At 42.8% G+C, this 15,863-nt stretch overlaps 1 protein-coding gene across 6 annotated transcripts in view; it reads left to right on the forward strand.

The window, feature by feature from the left end:
• The window catches only part of sin3aa (SIN3 transcription regulator family member Aa), a 126,816-nt gene that overhangs the window by 29,416 nt on the left and 81,537 nt on the right, over positions 1-15,863 (forward strand). For 5 of the 6 annotated variants that reach the window (XM_078532557.1, XM_078532558.1, XM_078532556.1 and 2 more), the window contains exon 2: positions 5,036-5,253. In XM_078532557.1, coding sequence (XP_078388683.1) covers positions 5,068-5,253 — 186 coding nt within the window. In that variant the 5' untranslated portion in view covers positions 5,036-5,067. Of the gene's footprint in view, positions 1-5,035; positions 5,254-15,187; positions 15,321-15,863 lie in introns of those variants that run through there. The other variant, XM_078532559.1, reaches the window with a different exon arrangement.

Consider the following 15,863-nt stretch of genomic DNA (forward strand, 5'->3'; position numbering starts at 1 on the left):
CCCCCTTTTTCCAATAATTTATATAGATTTTTCTTTTCCCACCTATTTCCATTATTTTTAAATGTATTTCCATCCATTGTTTTATCTCTGCCTTTTAACCTATTTCGATCCCTTCCCCCCACCCCGTCCCTACTAGGGCTATCTGTACCTTTATTATCACATTCCTTAGATAATATCACCAGCTTCAACACCTCTTTGTCCTTTTGTCTATGACATCTTTTGGTTATCTCCACCCATCACTGGCCCTCTATCCAGCTCTACCCCCCACCTTAAACCAGCTTATATTTCACCTCTTCTATTTTTCCTTAGTTCTGTTGAAGAGTCATACGGACTCGAAACGTTAACTGTGTCCCTCTCCGCAGATGCTGTCAGACCTGCTGAGTTTTTCCAGGTAGTTTTGTTTTTGTTTTGGCTTTCCAGCATCCGCAGTTTTTTGCTTTTATACTATAGATCACGCTGTCCAACAGAAACCAGTGGGAAAGATTGAAGAAAAACAAATAACACTAGAAAACTGAGATTATATTGGGAGCAAGAAGAACACAAGGATAATCTGAAAATTGAAAAGTGTTGTAGAGTTGTGAAGCTCTACTTGTGTCCTGCAGGGAGCATATTGTGGAAGGCACTTGCCAAGTTGGCAACTATTCAAGAAAACTGCCAGTACTAATTAGTCAGGGTTTAACTTGGTTAGAATGTACAGCAAAACCAATACCCAAAAATGTTGTAGTTTATATAAATGTAAATAGAATTCCTGCTGCCGTCAGGTTGCGAGACTTGGAAGTTCTAATCTAATGTGTGGTTAGTGTTGTCACTTAGTTCCATTCTTATCTATCTAATCATAGCCAGAGGATCACTTGCAATCACTTCTCTTCACACTCCTGCACTGTAATCTCTGCTGTGTCCCAAGGATCCGTTCTTGGCCCCCTCTTATTTCTCTACATTCTGCCCCTTAGCGGCGACATCTGAAAGCACAGTATTAATTTTTAACATGTACTCTGATGACACCTAGCTCTACTTCATCATCTCCTCTCTTGACTCCTCCACTGTTGCTAAATTATCAGACTGCTTATCCGACATTCAGTGTTGGATGAGCAGCAATTCCCTGCAATTAAATATTGAGAGGACTGAACCAATGTTTTCAGTCCCCGCTCCAAACTTGGTTCCCTAGGTAATGGCTCCATCCCTCCCCCTGGCAACAGTCGGAGACTAAACTAGTCTCTTCGCAATCTTGGTGTCATATTTGATGAGCTTCCAAACTCATATTCACGCCATTGCTAGGACCATCTGTTTCCACCTCTGTAACATCACCCAACTTTGCCTCTGTCTCTGCTCATCTGCTGTTGAAATCCTTGTTCGTGTCTTTATTACCTCTAGATTTGACTATTCCAACTCACTCCTGGCAGGTCTCCCATATTCTACCCTCAAACTTGAGATCATCCAAAACTCTGCCCACGTCTTAACTTGTGCCATGCCCTGTTCACTTATCGCCCTTGTGCTCGCTGACTTACATTGACTCCTGGTCAAACAACGTCATGTTTTAAAAATTCCTATCTTTGTTTCCAAATCTCTCCATGGGCTTGCCCCTCCCATCTCTGAAATCTTTTTTTTAGCCCCACAACCTTCTAAAATATGTACACTCATCTAATCCTGGCTTCTTGAGCATCCTTGATTTGAACTGCTCCACCATCGGTGGCCATGCCTTCAGTTCTCTAGGCCCTAAGCTCTGGAATTCCCTCCTTACACCTCTGTCTGTCACTTGCTTGCTTTCCATGTTTCATCAAACATACCTCATTGACCAAGACTTCGGTCATTTAACTTAATATCTCTCAATGGGTCTCGTTGTCGTGTTTTAGAATGCTCTTCTGAAGCACCTTGGGACTTATATTTGTGTAGCGCCTATAAAGTAATAATAAGTTGTTGTTGAGCTCTGCCGTTCGATGGATTCATGCATAAAATGTCCTTCTAGTTTGGAGGAGTTCCTGAATTTCGCTTCCGTACTAAAAAGTATGTTGGCTGTTTTCATTGTGCTACTCTCTGAGAGGACAGCACTGTGTAGTCTGTTAACATTTTTGTAGACATCATGATCACCTTTGGTTGATTTATTTTTTGGCACGAGACCTCTCCTCATTTTGTTTCTTCCTGCAGCGAGTGCAATTATGAAAAGTTCGAAACATGTCAGGACTGGGATCGGAACGTTTTTTCCCTGTAGAATTGCCAGCGTGCCTAGTAAGGGGCCCATCTGCTCTGTGTCAGTCCTGCTTAAGCTGACATCAGATTTTTGCCTCACTTCAGTGCAGACGTTTTACATGTTCTGTAGTAATGGCCTGCCTAAGGGCAAGTCCTCGGCTTAATTCTTTGCCTTGCGGCCTTGCAGTTTCCTTTTCGGTTCCCTTAAGACCCTCCCACTTTCAATTGCAATGAGCAATATGACTGGGGAAGCGTGGGTTCTAACACTTCAAAAGAAGTGACATGGTTACTTCAAAAAGGGACAACTTTATAAATGACAGTCTGCAAAATCGGACACTGATTGAGAGACCAAAATACTTATTTACAAGAGGCATTCAGAAAACATGAACGCTCTCAAATTCCAAACTGTGGACAACCTTCACTGCACAATGCATTGTCACGACTTAACACACAGGACACAGTCCATTGCAAAGCTGCTGTATCTGAAATTTTCTCTGAGTTGGGATCACTGCAACTTCCCCTTTCAGCTTGATTCCTTTGTGCACCTAAATTCTTACAAGGTCAGTGTATATCGGTCATTGTGAGGCAGCACCAGATTCTGTGGAAGAACAGATTTTGTGGAATGGAGAGCTGTTTACCCAGAATGCACCGTGGCTGAGAAACTGCTCTATGCCTGAGATTGAATGCTGGCATGGCTCAATCCCAGGGATAGTGCGATTTCTTTACTGCTGTGCACACTGGGTAAAGCACTCTTTAATGTACATACAATGTCTATTTTGAAAATAAGGGCATTTGCAAAGCAAAGACAGCTGATGCTAATTCCCACGATGCCTGTGATTTACAGGTTTCATTGTGTGTGTATATGTAAAAGTAATGTGGGTGCACTTCCTTATCATATTTACTTTCAGTAACACTTTTGTTGATGCATATTGTTGGAAATACCCCTGTCGCATTAACAGTATCCTGTAATTCATTGAGAGAGATAATGCTTGCCTGTAAAATGTTAAACCCTAAAGGGATGAATAAAGGATGAAATTCTTCTTGTCTAATTTTAGCAAAAGATCTTTTGCTTTGTTCTCAGACTGAATTTTTCACTGTTGTTATCGACAGAAGAAATTTCACTCCTGTGATGGTTTGAAGTTTGACGCATGGGACCCTTGCTTGAATATAAAGGGAGCTGAGCTTGTACAGCTTTAATGGCTTTAATTTAAGCTGCTGCATCTGATGCAGGAAAAATAATATTTGCATGGAGTGCCGTGCCTGTCTATCTGGGCCTCCTGTAGAGGGAAAGTAATGGGTAGGGGTTGCAGTGTTGCTGGGTGTTGGTGACTGTCATTAAATAAAACAATATGTTATAGAGAGTTTTACTTCATTTGCATACGGTTTTTAAAAATGTTTTTGAGAAAGCAAATCTGTGGCTGACATTGAAATTCATATTCAGTAAAGCTGCGTAGTAGACCCCAATTGGAATGCAAGTGTGTGAGGACCTGCAGTCTCAGACAGGAGGCAAAAGCAGTGTTAGCAGGGTGCAATCTATAGATTACTTTGGCGTTTATTCACTTGCAGTTGTGAAGTGTTTAACTTTTTAAGATAATGTATCATTTTTTTTCCTTTACTCGTTCATTGATGCAAAGGTTCATTGGCACAAAGGGGAAGAATTTCTGTATCTTGTAAAATGTGGATGAGTAACTGATTCATTGCAATTACAGCTCCCTTTATATTCAAGCAAGGGTCCCATGCGTCAAACTTCAAACCATCAATGGGAACGCAGAGACAAATGTTTCTCTCCTGCTCACTGTATTCTATGAATCGTAGCTCTGCGCCGCATAGTTTAAAAAAGAGAGAACCCGCATTTATACAGTACCTTATCACGCCATCAGAAAGGGAACAAGCCAATTCACATGGAAAGGGTTATCTTAGGCATTTATTGTTATGTGAATGGATCTGGTAACAAAGAGAAATTGAGGGTAATGCTGGAATATTCCTTTAAGCGTCACCCGCCCCAACCTGCCATCTGGGTTGGATTGATCTTCCAGCCAGGAGGTTTTAAAAAGACAGTGTTTCTAGGATTTGTGAAAGATGATACTACTTATGATTCAACTCCCTCATAAATTGATATTCTTGTCAGTGGCTGTCAAAAGAGGCTTTTCATTTTTTAGTGCTGGAAGTACTTTGAACCCTTTTGCCTAGTGATATAAACAGAATCTGCATTTGTTTGGCTGTCCATTTGCCACAATACTTCTGCAGCTGTTCCTCCCTTCGACCTCCACCTTTGATGCACTTGTGGCCTTTTAAACAAACCCTTTATTCTCTCCCATCCTGGTTGATTTCCCTAATATAAGACCCATCCTTGTTCCCAGAAACCCAGGGGGCCTGGTGTGCCCTGGTTTAACCATTTAATCACCAGATCTGGCTGGTCCCACTGCCCAAGGCTCATCCTACAGAGCAAAGATAGCCCCCATTTTATTTTAGCTACTATCTCTTTAAATCCTTCTCCCCGTCCACTTAATCCTCACCTCCAACAAGTGCAAGGAGCTCACTGACTTCCTTATCGCTAAGCTGGAAACCATCTATTCAGTTAGCTCAGCCGCTTCCCCTTTTCTGTGATACTGTGCCTTTCTGTAGCTTTTAAGACTCTCCTTAAACCATCTGCCCCCAGCCCCACCTCGATCTTGTTCCTTGGCGTGACCATTTTCCTCTGCAAAGCGCTTGGAATGTGTCTCTATGTAAAAGATGCTCCATAAATCTCTATGTAAAAGATGCTACATGAATTCATGATGTTGTAAAGTACTTCAGTGAATTGAATATGCAATTATATTGTGTGTATTTAATGGTCCCGCTTTCTCTCCAGGTTTATAGGGCTCCCTTGAGTATGAACACATCATGAAGCGCCGACTGGATGAGCAGGAAACGGTTTATGCGCCTCAGCAGCGTCGGATTGCAAGCAGTGCTGAAACGTTTTCACACCAGCATCGAGTGCTAGCACCAGCACCCCCTGTCTACGAGGCTGTATCGGAGAACATGCAGCCCACTGCCGGCATTCAGTACTCAGTCACTCCAGGATACCAGGTACTTTATTATCTATTTTGCTGGGAGTTTCTTGAGCTGGTCTTTAAAAGTGGGTTGTGACCCAGTCTACAGAACCTCAGAGAATTATTGACACTGGAAGCAAGTTTAGTTGACAGTTCACTACTAGCCTATCCCAAGCATACTTTAGCACAGGTTTTGTCTCCTGTAGTTTACTGCTATATGAAGTAACCTGCTTTCGTTTTATATTTTGGTTTTACTGAAATGAAAAGTGCTTTAAAATTAGGTGGCTAATGAGGTAGTCGATGTACCGGTGTTAATTTTCCAAAATTGGCCAGGTTCTGGAAAGGCTCCATCAGATTGGAAAGTAGCAAATATAACCCCACCCCCGCGCCCTATTCAAGAAGGGAGGGAGGCAGAAAACAGTAAACTATAGGCCAGTTAGCTTGGCGTCTGTCGTGGACAAGTTATTAGAATCGATCATTAAGGAGGTTATAGCTGGGCACTTAGCAAGGCACTAGGGAAGAGTCAGCATGGTTTTGTGAAAGGAAAATCATGTTTAACCAATTCAATGGAGTTTTTTGTAGGAGTAACGTGCAGTGGATAAAGGGGAGCGTGTAGACGTACTGTACTTGGATTTCCAGAAGGCATTTGATAAGGTGCCACATAAAAGATTATTATGGAAAATAAAACGCATGGTGTAGGGGGTAACATATTAGCATGGATAGAAGATTGGCTGGCTGGCAGAAAAAGCAGAGAGTATGTATAAATGGGTCTTTTTCTTATTGGCAGGATGTGACGTGTAGAGTCACATGTACTGAGGGGTTTGTACTGAGGCCTCAACTTCTTACAATTTACATCAATGGCTTAGATGAGGGGAGTGAAGACATTGTAGCTAAATTTGCAGATGACACAAAGATAAGTAGGAAAGTGTGTTTTGAGGAGGACATGAAGAGGTTGACAGACCGGAAGCAGAGAATGGGAATAAATGGGTCTTTTTCCGGGTGGCAGGCGGTGACTAGTGGTGTACCGCAGGGATCAGTGCTTGGGCCCCAGTTATTCACGATATATATAAATGACTGGGATGAGGGAACCAAATGCAACATTTCTAATTTTGCTGGCAAGACAAAACTGGGCGGGGTTGAGAGGAGGAGGCTTTAGGGCGATTTAGACAAGTTGTGTGTGGGCAAACGCGTGGCAGATGCAGTATATCGTGGTTAAATGTGAAGTTATATGCTTCGGTGTGAGAAACAGAAAGGCCGAGTATTATTTAAATGGTGATATATTGGAAAATGCAGATGTACAAAGGGATCTGGGTGTCCTTGTACACCAGTCAATGAAAGTAAATAGGCAGGTGCAGCAAGCAATTAGGAAGGCAAATGGTATGTTAGCCTTCATTGCAAGAGGATTTGAGTTCAGAAGTAGGCATGTCTTACTGCAGTTATACAAGGCCTTGGTGAGACCACACCCGGAGTATTGTATGCAGTTTTGGTCTCCCTACCTAAGAAAGGTTATACTTGTCATAGAGAGGAGTGCAGTGAAGGTTCACTAGGCTGATACTGGGGATGGTAGGACTGTTGTATGAGGAGAGATTGGTTCGACTGGGCCTATATTCACTAGAGTTTAGAAGAATGAGAGGAGATCTGATTGAAACGTATAAAATTCTAAAAGGGCTGGACAGACTGGATGCAGGGAGGATGTTTCCCCTGGTTGGGGAGTCCAGAATCAGGGGCAACAGCCTCAGAATATGGAGCAGGCCATTTAGGACTGAGATGAGGAAAGATTTCTTCACTCAGAGGGTGTTTCTACCACAGAAGCTGTGGAGGCTGGGTCACTGAGTATATTCAGGAAAGAAATTGATAAATTTATCGATATTAGTGGCATCAAGGGGTATGGAGAGCAAGTGGGAATATGGCGTTGAGATAGAGGATCAGCCATGATCATATTGAATGGCAGAGAAGGCTCGAAGGGCTGAATGGCTTACCCCTGCTCCTGGTTTCTAAGTTCCTGTATAGATAGGTTGAGTGAGTGGGCAAAGTTCTGGCAAATGGAGTTTAACGTGGGAAAATGTGAAGTTGTTCCCTTTGGCAGGAAGAACAAAAAAGTAGAGTATTACTTAAATGGAGAACGGCTGCATAATTCTGAGGTGCAGACGGATCTGGGTGTTCTAGTACACGAGTCACAAAAAGTTAGTATGCAGGTACAGCAAGTAATTAAGAAGGCTAATGGAATGCTATCCTTTACGAGAGGGATTGAACATAAAAGTAAGGATGTTATACTTCAGTTATACAGGGCATTGGTGAGACCGCACTTCGAAGGCTGTGTGCAGTTTTGGCCTCTTTATTTAATGAAGGATGTAATGCATTGGAGGCGGTTCAAAGGAGGTTTACTGGATTGATACTGGAATGAGTGGGTTGTCTTATGAGGAAAGGTTGGACAGACTGGGCTTGTTTCCATTGCAGTTTAGAAGAGTGAGGGGTGATTTGATTGAAGTATACAAGATCCTGAACAGCCTTGACAAGGTGGATGTTGAAAGGATGTTTCCTTTTGTGGGTGAGTCCAGAACTAGGGGGCACTGTTTTAAAATTAGGGGTTGCCGTTTTAGGACAGAGATGAGGAGAAATTTTTTCTCTGAGGGTTGTGTGACTTTGGAATTCTCTGCCTCAGGCGGTGGAGGTGGGGTCATTGAATATTTTTAAGGCAGAGGGAGATAGATTCTTGTGAGGCAAGGGAATCAAAGGTTATCGGGGTTAGATGGGAATGTGGAAATCGAAACACAAGAAGATCAACCATGATCTTATTGAATGGCAGAGCAGGCTCGAGGGGCCGAATGGTCTACTCCTGTTCCTATTTCTTATGTTCTTATGCCCAAGCACAATACCGTCTAATGTAAGACTCTCGGCACTAAATAATATATAAATTTAAGTACGATTTTAAAAACCGGCCTGAAAGCTGATGTTTTTCTTTTGCCCAGACCAGTGATTCCTTAATGTTACCCTTTAGTTAGATTGTAATTCCCTATTGCTTTGGTACAAATGTGGCTCAAGTTGAAAATCAAACATTCTCTGAGTTTTATTTCAAAGTGAGTTGTTATGACCTGAAATGCACTGCCCGAAAGGGCAGCAGAAGCAGATTCACTAATGGTCAGGAATTTGCAGAACTGTCAGAGATTGCCATGATTATCCCTCCGAATCAAACCACAATTTCATCACTGCTTTGCCACAAGCTGTTCTGTGGACTGCGACCTCCGAACCCCTGCAGCCTCAAGTCAACAATCAATGAAATCAGTTGATTTGACAAGAGCTTCTCTTTTTCCACTCCAACATTGCTATTAGGAACTCTGTAAAAACTCCGTAAAAAGTTAAGCCTTTGTCTACGAATTAGAACTGGGTTTTTAACGGCAATCTGAGTGGTAATCATTGCTGGACATCCAATCTGGCCCTGAAAAAATATTAGAACATTATTGTTTCTTCATTATGAATTTTTTTGGTATACAAGTTTGTTCATGACATTTGACCTTCTCCATAACACCACATGTATGTTCCAATCTTTATTTCGCACTCTGTAAACTTTTTAAAAAGTTGTTTAATTATTGCCTTTCATTTCCTGGTTTGCTGTCTGTGAAAGTGATTTAACGTGATTGGCTACTTAGACAGCTTGATGACATTACTGCAACTTGATGTCAGGAATTCCCATTGGGCAATGCTACAGCTATTTTTGGTGTTCCTGGTTAACCTGCCCACCTGCCCTAGGTGGTACTCCAGTCAAGACTTTCACCACTGGTGGCATAGCTTCAACAAACAATCCCTTACTTCTAGTTGTTCACCCCTTCACCATGTTGAGTTGTGGGTTGGATTTTGAAGGGGTTAATGTGTGAAGACATGGGCGACTGTCGCTCCTTCTGGCTGCTGGCTGGGTGGATCACCACAGTTAAAGTGGCAACTGCCAACCTGTGGCAAGGCAGATATCCAGTGCAACTGGAGAATGGCTTCCCCACTGCAAGGTGGAAAGACGAGGGGTCCTACTATCTTATTTAGCCAAACAGTGTAATGGACAATAGATGCAAAACAGATTTCATACTGGCTTGGGTGTCATAGAGTTATACAGCACAGAAAAAGGCTCCATCAGCCCATCGTGTCTGCGCTGGCCATCAAGCACCTATCTATTCTAATCCCATTTTCCAGCACTTGGCCTGTAGCCCTGTATGCTATGGCGTTTCAAATGCTCATCTAAATACTTCTTAAATGTTGTGAGGGCTCCTGCCTCTACCACTCCCTCAGGCAGTGAGTTTCAGATTCCAGCCACCCTCTGGGTGAAAATCTTTTTCCTCAAATCCCCTCTAAACCTCCTGCCCCGTACCTTAAACCTATGCCCCCTGGTTATTGACACCTCTGTTAAGGGGAAAAGTTTCTTCCTATCTATGCCCCTCATAATTTTGTCTACCTCTATCAGGTCATCCCTCAACCTTCCCTGCTCTAAGGAAAACAACCCTAGCCTATCCAGTCTCTCTTCATAGCTGAAACACTCCAGCCCAGGCAACATCCTGGTGAATCCCCTCTGCACCCTCTCCAGTGCAATCACATCCTTCCTATAGTGTGGCGACCAGAACTGCACACAGTCTCCAGCTGTGGCCTAACTAGCGTTTAATACAGCCAGTGAACCAAGGTCAATGTCCCCCATTGAGTAACCTGGACAGGGTCAGAAAATGTGCTATTGGAAGAAAAGCAAAGGGAACACTATTATCAGTATCAAAGGCCAGGAAAGTGATCACCTGGCGTCAGTTCAACTTCATAAGAAGTTCAGTGTTGGAACATGGAATGTGCGTAACATCCTTCGGCTTGACAAAGTACAGTTGCTTACAAGCAGCAGAAGTGCGCTGGGAAGGTCAAGGTCACTTCATAAAACTGGAAGGACACACCGTAGTTTACTCTGGAGAAGATGTGTGCAGCCTGTATGGAGTAGCAGAATGGATACACAAGAGCTTGGCTGGACCCCTAATCAGATATGAACCAATCAGTGATAGGGGTCATAGTAGTGCGCCTTAATGCAAAACCAAGAGACATCACTGATTTAAGCTTATGGATCTACATTGATTGCTGCAGAAGAAGATGCTGTGACAATTTATCATAACGTGTTAAAGGTGATAAAACAAACTCCAAAAAAAAAAGACATTTTGTTAGGTATGGGTGACTTCAATGCAAAAGTTGGTGTGTGGGTTACGGACAGGGCCCAGACAGCAATTGGCCTATTTGGATTAGGAGAGACTAATAAAGCTGGAGAATGCCTTTGGGATTTCATGATTTGGTTCTGGCTAACAAATGGTTTAAGCATCATCAAAGAAAGTTGTATACCTGGACCTCACCAAATGGACAAACTAAGAATCAAATTGATTACATTGCAGTAGCAAAATGATCAAGATCCCAAATAAAGAATTGTAAGACATATCTAGGAGCAAACTGTGACACTGATCATCATTTGTTGGTGGCGACATGGAGGTCAGAGTGGGCAGAAGGAAAAAACAGGTTTTAATGACACGACTGAATTTAGATCAGCTTAAGGATGATAAGGCAGCACAGTATGCAGTGGAAATCACCAACAGATTCAAAGCTCTACAGATGGCAGCTGACGAGAACACCAGAACAGCTTTGGCAAGCCACAAAAATTGTTCTCCGGGATGTAGCAAAGGAAATGGTGGGATTTGTGCAGCCTTTGAGATGGATATCTGATTAAACTTTTTCTCTGATTGAAGCCAAGAGTGAGGCAAAGAGGAAAAAGGATGTGGATTGTTACAAAGGTTGAAAGACAGAAATTTAAAGAGAGCTGCGAGAAGATTAAGAGGAACAACTAAATGACGTGTGATGAATTAGAAGCGGAGAATCAGAAAGGCAATATACGGAAACTTTTTGAACTAGTTCAATTGATTTCGCGAAAGTTTCAACCTCGCCTGCATTGCATCCAGTCAGCTTCTGACAAGAATGAAACCGAAGTGAAGAAAATTGCTGCATGATAGCGTGAATATTGTGAGTACCATTACAAGGATGATGGTGAGTCGGAATTTAAAAGCCAAGTTTAACATGAGCCGTCTCCACTTAGAGCTGAGGTGCAGCAATTCATCAGCCGGCCAGCCATAAGGCCATGGCCCGGATGATATACTAGCAGAATTACTTAATATGGGAGGAGAATCGAAAGTGAACAGGATGTACAGATTACATGTGGCACTGTAAGAGACCGGTGATTGGCCAGAAGACTAGACTGACTTTACCTTTATCCCTCTTCCGAAGAAAGGTGACCTGAAACAGTGCACAAATTATCGAACAATTGCTTTGATCTCCCACACTGCTCTGGATCCCTGGAATAGACAGAGTGAGATGGCTGATGAGAAACCTGAATTTTGACATGAAAGAGGAACCAGAGATCAAGTCACTAACCTCGGACTTTGCGCATTATAAGGACATCAGCAGCTAATGTACATGTGCTTTATTGATTTTGAGAAGACATTCGATTCGGTCTCACGTGAGAAACTCTGGTTGATCATGTTAGACATTGGATACCCACTACATTTAACCAACTTGCTTGCCAAGCTTTATCATAATCAACAAGCTAGGGTCAGAGTTGCCAGCACCCTCTCGGGTTCAAAGACAAAAAGGGTGTTGGATAGCTGTGTCCTCTCACCATATTTATTCAACATCCAAGCATAAATAGTTGAGAGAGACACTTGATGGGTACAAAGTTGGGATACGGCAGGTGGCGAGTGGTGAGTTTTGAATCTTTGATATGCTGATGATATTCTGCGTGCTAACTCAGTGGAGGAACTACAGGAGGTGGTGGATTGTCTCGATCAAGTTAACTGGAAATACAATCTCCTGATCAATGTCGACAAGACAAAGGTGATGATGGGTGGAAAAATCTACAAGATTCTGATTAACGGAATTCAGCTTGAGCAGGTTGATGCCTTCATCTACCTTGGGTCACTCATCACACAAGATGCAGAGTCCACCAAAGAAATTCAGGCTAGAGTTAACAAGGCTCATGGCATTGTGAACTCACTTGAAAGAGTATGGAGCAGCCACAGCATCTTGATTACAGCGAAAACTCGCTTTCTGAAAGCCCCTGAGGGCCGGTGACAATGTATGGCTGTGAAAGCTGGATCATCAAGCAGAGCGATGAGACACAAAGAAGAGTATTTGGAATGAAAGGCCTCAGATAGATATTGCGTGTTGTCATGGACAGCCAAGTGGATAAACAAGAAAGCTGGGCCAGGATTTTGCCTTCGTCGGTGGGGCTCGGCGGGAGCAAGCGGGAGCGGTCGGGAAGCTGACCGCCGCCCGTGATCGGGCCACAACATCGATATCACGCTGGCGGGCCAGTTAAGGCCCACCCAGTGTGAAACGTGTGCTGCAGCGCTCAGCGCTGCCTGTGGTTGGGGGTGGGAGAAGGGCGAGCAGGGATCTTCATGCATGCGCGCAGGAATAGCTCCCTGAGGCACAGAGCTGCCTCAGGGAGATGAAGATTTAAAATCCTTTATCTTCAATTTTTTATGATGTTAAAAAACATGTCCCCTCCAGGGACATGTTAGAAATGAGTCTGAAATATTTTTATTTTCAGTGACGGATCGAAACCACATTCCGCCTGTAATCCCTGACCGAAATATTGTGCGATGACATTGGGGCGCTCACCCAACGCGTCACGCGTCATTTTACGCTCTTTCGGGTCGAGCACACGCCTGCCTGACAAGCGGAAAATTCTGGCCCTGGTGTTAAGGGGAACTTATTTGAGGCAGTGCTATCAAGGAAGCTCTCATATTTTGGACGTGTGATGTGAACAGGAAGGGAGTGTTTGGAAAAAGAAGTAATTCAAGGCAAAACACCTGGAAAACGCGCAGAAGGAAGACCTATGATGGCACGGATGGATAATATCAGAACACGGACTGGCCTCTTTGCGACAGGCAGTGAGGGCAGTGGAGAATAGAAATCAATGGAGAAAGATTGGTTATTCGAAACAAGACAAGACAATTAACCACACATTGAGAGTGTTAAAGTTCTTGCCACACAGATCACTAGATCTCTCAGCGTAACGTTCTTCGAGGTCAGCAGAGATCGCTGTTGCTTCATTGCTGACCGCAAATTATGGGCCAGTGACTTTCAAAAGGCATGTATATGGGACTAATTGCATAGCTCTTTCACAGGCACGATGGACCAAATGGCCTCTTCCTGTGCCCTATCATTTTATGTTTTTAATAGTTGGAACCTTGTTTTTAAAGCTTTAAAAGAAAACTCTGAATGGAAGTTTTAATTTTTAATGTTGCGATGTAGCAAGCAGAGTGTTGGAGAACAGTCTAGTGATAAAATACTGTTAATGTCTACATAGTAGTCTGTAAGTTTCCAAGGAAATCTACTTTTGACTCTTATTGTTACTATGTATGTGATTTAGTGTTGGGAGCTAATGGAGAGATCATTGGGCATGTTAAATGGGAGTTCTTTGGAGTTTCCCTTGAAGTTTATCTCCATTTAAGAGACTATCTCAGATGCTGTAGAATGAGTCAGAATCTGATCGAAGCAGGTTCACATTATAGAATCATACTGAATTGTAGAATGGTTGCAGCACAGAAGGAGGCTATTCTGCTGGTCATGTCTATGCCAACTTTCTGCAAGAGCAACACATTTAGCCCCACTGCCCCTGCCTTTTCCTCGTAGCCTTGCAAATCTTTTCAGATAATAGTCGAATTACCTTTTGAAAGCCTTGAGCGAACCTGCCTCCACCACACACTCAGGCAGTGATTTGCAGGTCCTAACTACTTGCTGTGTGAAAAGGATTTTCCTGATGTCTCTGTTTCATCTCCTGCCAATTTCCTTTTTCGGTGTCCTCTGGTTCTCGCTCCTTCTCCAATGGGAGCAGCTTCTATCTTTCTTCTCTGTTCAGACCCTTAGTGACTTTGAATACCTCTACCAAATCTCCAATAGCCCCAACTTCTCTAATCTATCCACATAACTAAAGTTCCTCGTCCCTGGACTCATTCTCCTGAATCTTTTCTGCACCCTCTCTGATGCCTTCAGGTCCTTCCTAAGGTGGGGTGCCCAGAATTGGACACAGTACTCCAGTTCAGGCGAACCAGTATTTACACAGGTTTATCATAAATGTATACATTTTGAATGACAGCCTTTGTTACAAAGACACAAAAGCCATATCTTATTTTATCCTCATGGATTTGACAGGTCAAGTGACAATAGTTGCCCTCCTTTTGACAGCAGTAAATTGAACTGTCTCAGTGGCAGTGAGGGTTGGGATGATGGTTTGCTAACTGTTTGACATAGTGTGTAGAGTAGAAGGTGACTATTTACAAACATCATTTTGTGAATTATCACTGAATACGTAGCACTAATGGGTGGTGAGTCGTTAGTTATGTTCTCCCCTTTGTCTTCATCCTTCACACATCATTCCTTAGCCTTGAGAATGGGCAGATTACTTTGTCCAGACATGTCAACACTTGCTTTCTCACTAGTCGTAGAAGAAAATCAATAGCAGGTGTGGGGTGAGTAACTTGCTGAATTGAAAACAAGTAATGTGTGTTTCCTCAGCGGAGAAGTGTTGCACCTCTTGAGACTGCACTAGCAACTGTATATGGAGTGAATTACAGGTATAATCCTGTATCCACAATACCACAGCTGGGTACTCCAGGGCATCTCCACAATTTACTAATGACAGCAGATGTGTATTGGTAACATTACATTACAGGATACTATCTGCAATTGTGGCACAATTAAGACGGAAGAACAACTTAGATTCGAATACTTGGTCAAAATCATACTGGAGCAATATTCCTGCATTAATAAATCGGAGGCAAGGGATACTATTTCTTGTACCTTACAGGTAGTGCCTTAAGGCCGTGAATCTGGAGTTGGCTAAAGATGCTTTCGCACTATAATCACATCACTGTGGAATCCTAATTGATGTCATCGCACTAATGACACTTGACTCTCACTGTCAATGGTGTACAGCCGGAAGCCAGTGCCCTGTGTTCCGAGAACCAGTGATTAGGCTGGCCAAGTGTATGGTGCACCAGAACATGTTACTGTGGATGGATAGATGCATTCAAATCAAACACTTCATAAGTATGTATTGTGCTGCCTCTTGAGTGCCTCAGTTATTAGACTGAATAATTCTTTAGCTGATATGTTGCTTTCACTCTTTTTATATATAAAACTAGGTTACCAAGAAATGTTCTGCTTTTAGCAGGATTTCTGTCCAGTATGGATAAAAATAGACAATTGGAAATGCTTGTATTAAAGCTCATTTGAATCATTCATTCAGAAAACTGATCTAAGTAGGAAATGACTCAAAAATCCATTCAGCGTTAATGCCCTAGGGGCAGAGGGAGCATCTGATGAGCAGAACCTCAGGGACACAGAGTGCATGAAGTCTTTCCTCACCCACCTGTTCCTCAGCATGCCTGGGGATGTAGGACCAAGCCAGGGGCAAGTAAAGCATTGTTTGCACATCTAGTTTTCTGCCTTCTTGGGATGTAACTTTGCTGTGATACTTTAACTTGGCTATTTAGTGTGCTGCTTTTACTTGCATTTTGTTGACAAAATCTAGATGTTAATCGGTACCTGGTAAGCATTTTTATGATATTGGCTAGAATACAGATACTTACT

Source organism: Cetorhinus maximus, chromosome 30, assembly GCF_964194155.1.
Source record: "Cetorhinus maximus chromosome 30, sCetMax3.hap1.1, whole genome shotgun sequence".
Taxonomy (NCBI): Eukaryota; Metazoa; Chordata; class Chondrichthyes; order Lamniformes; family Cetorhinidae; genus Cetorhinus; species Cetorhinus maximus.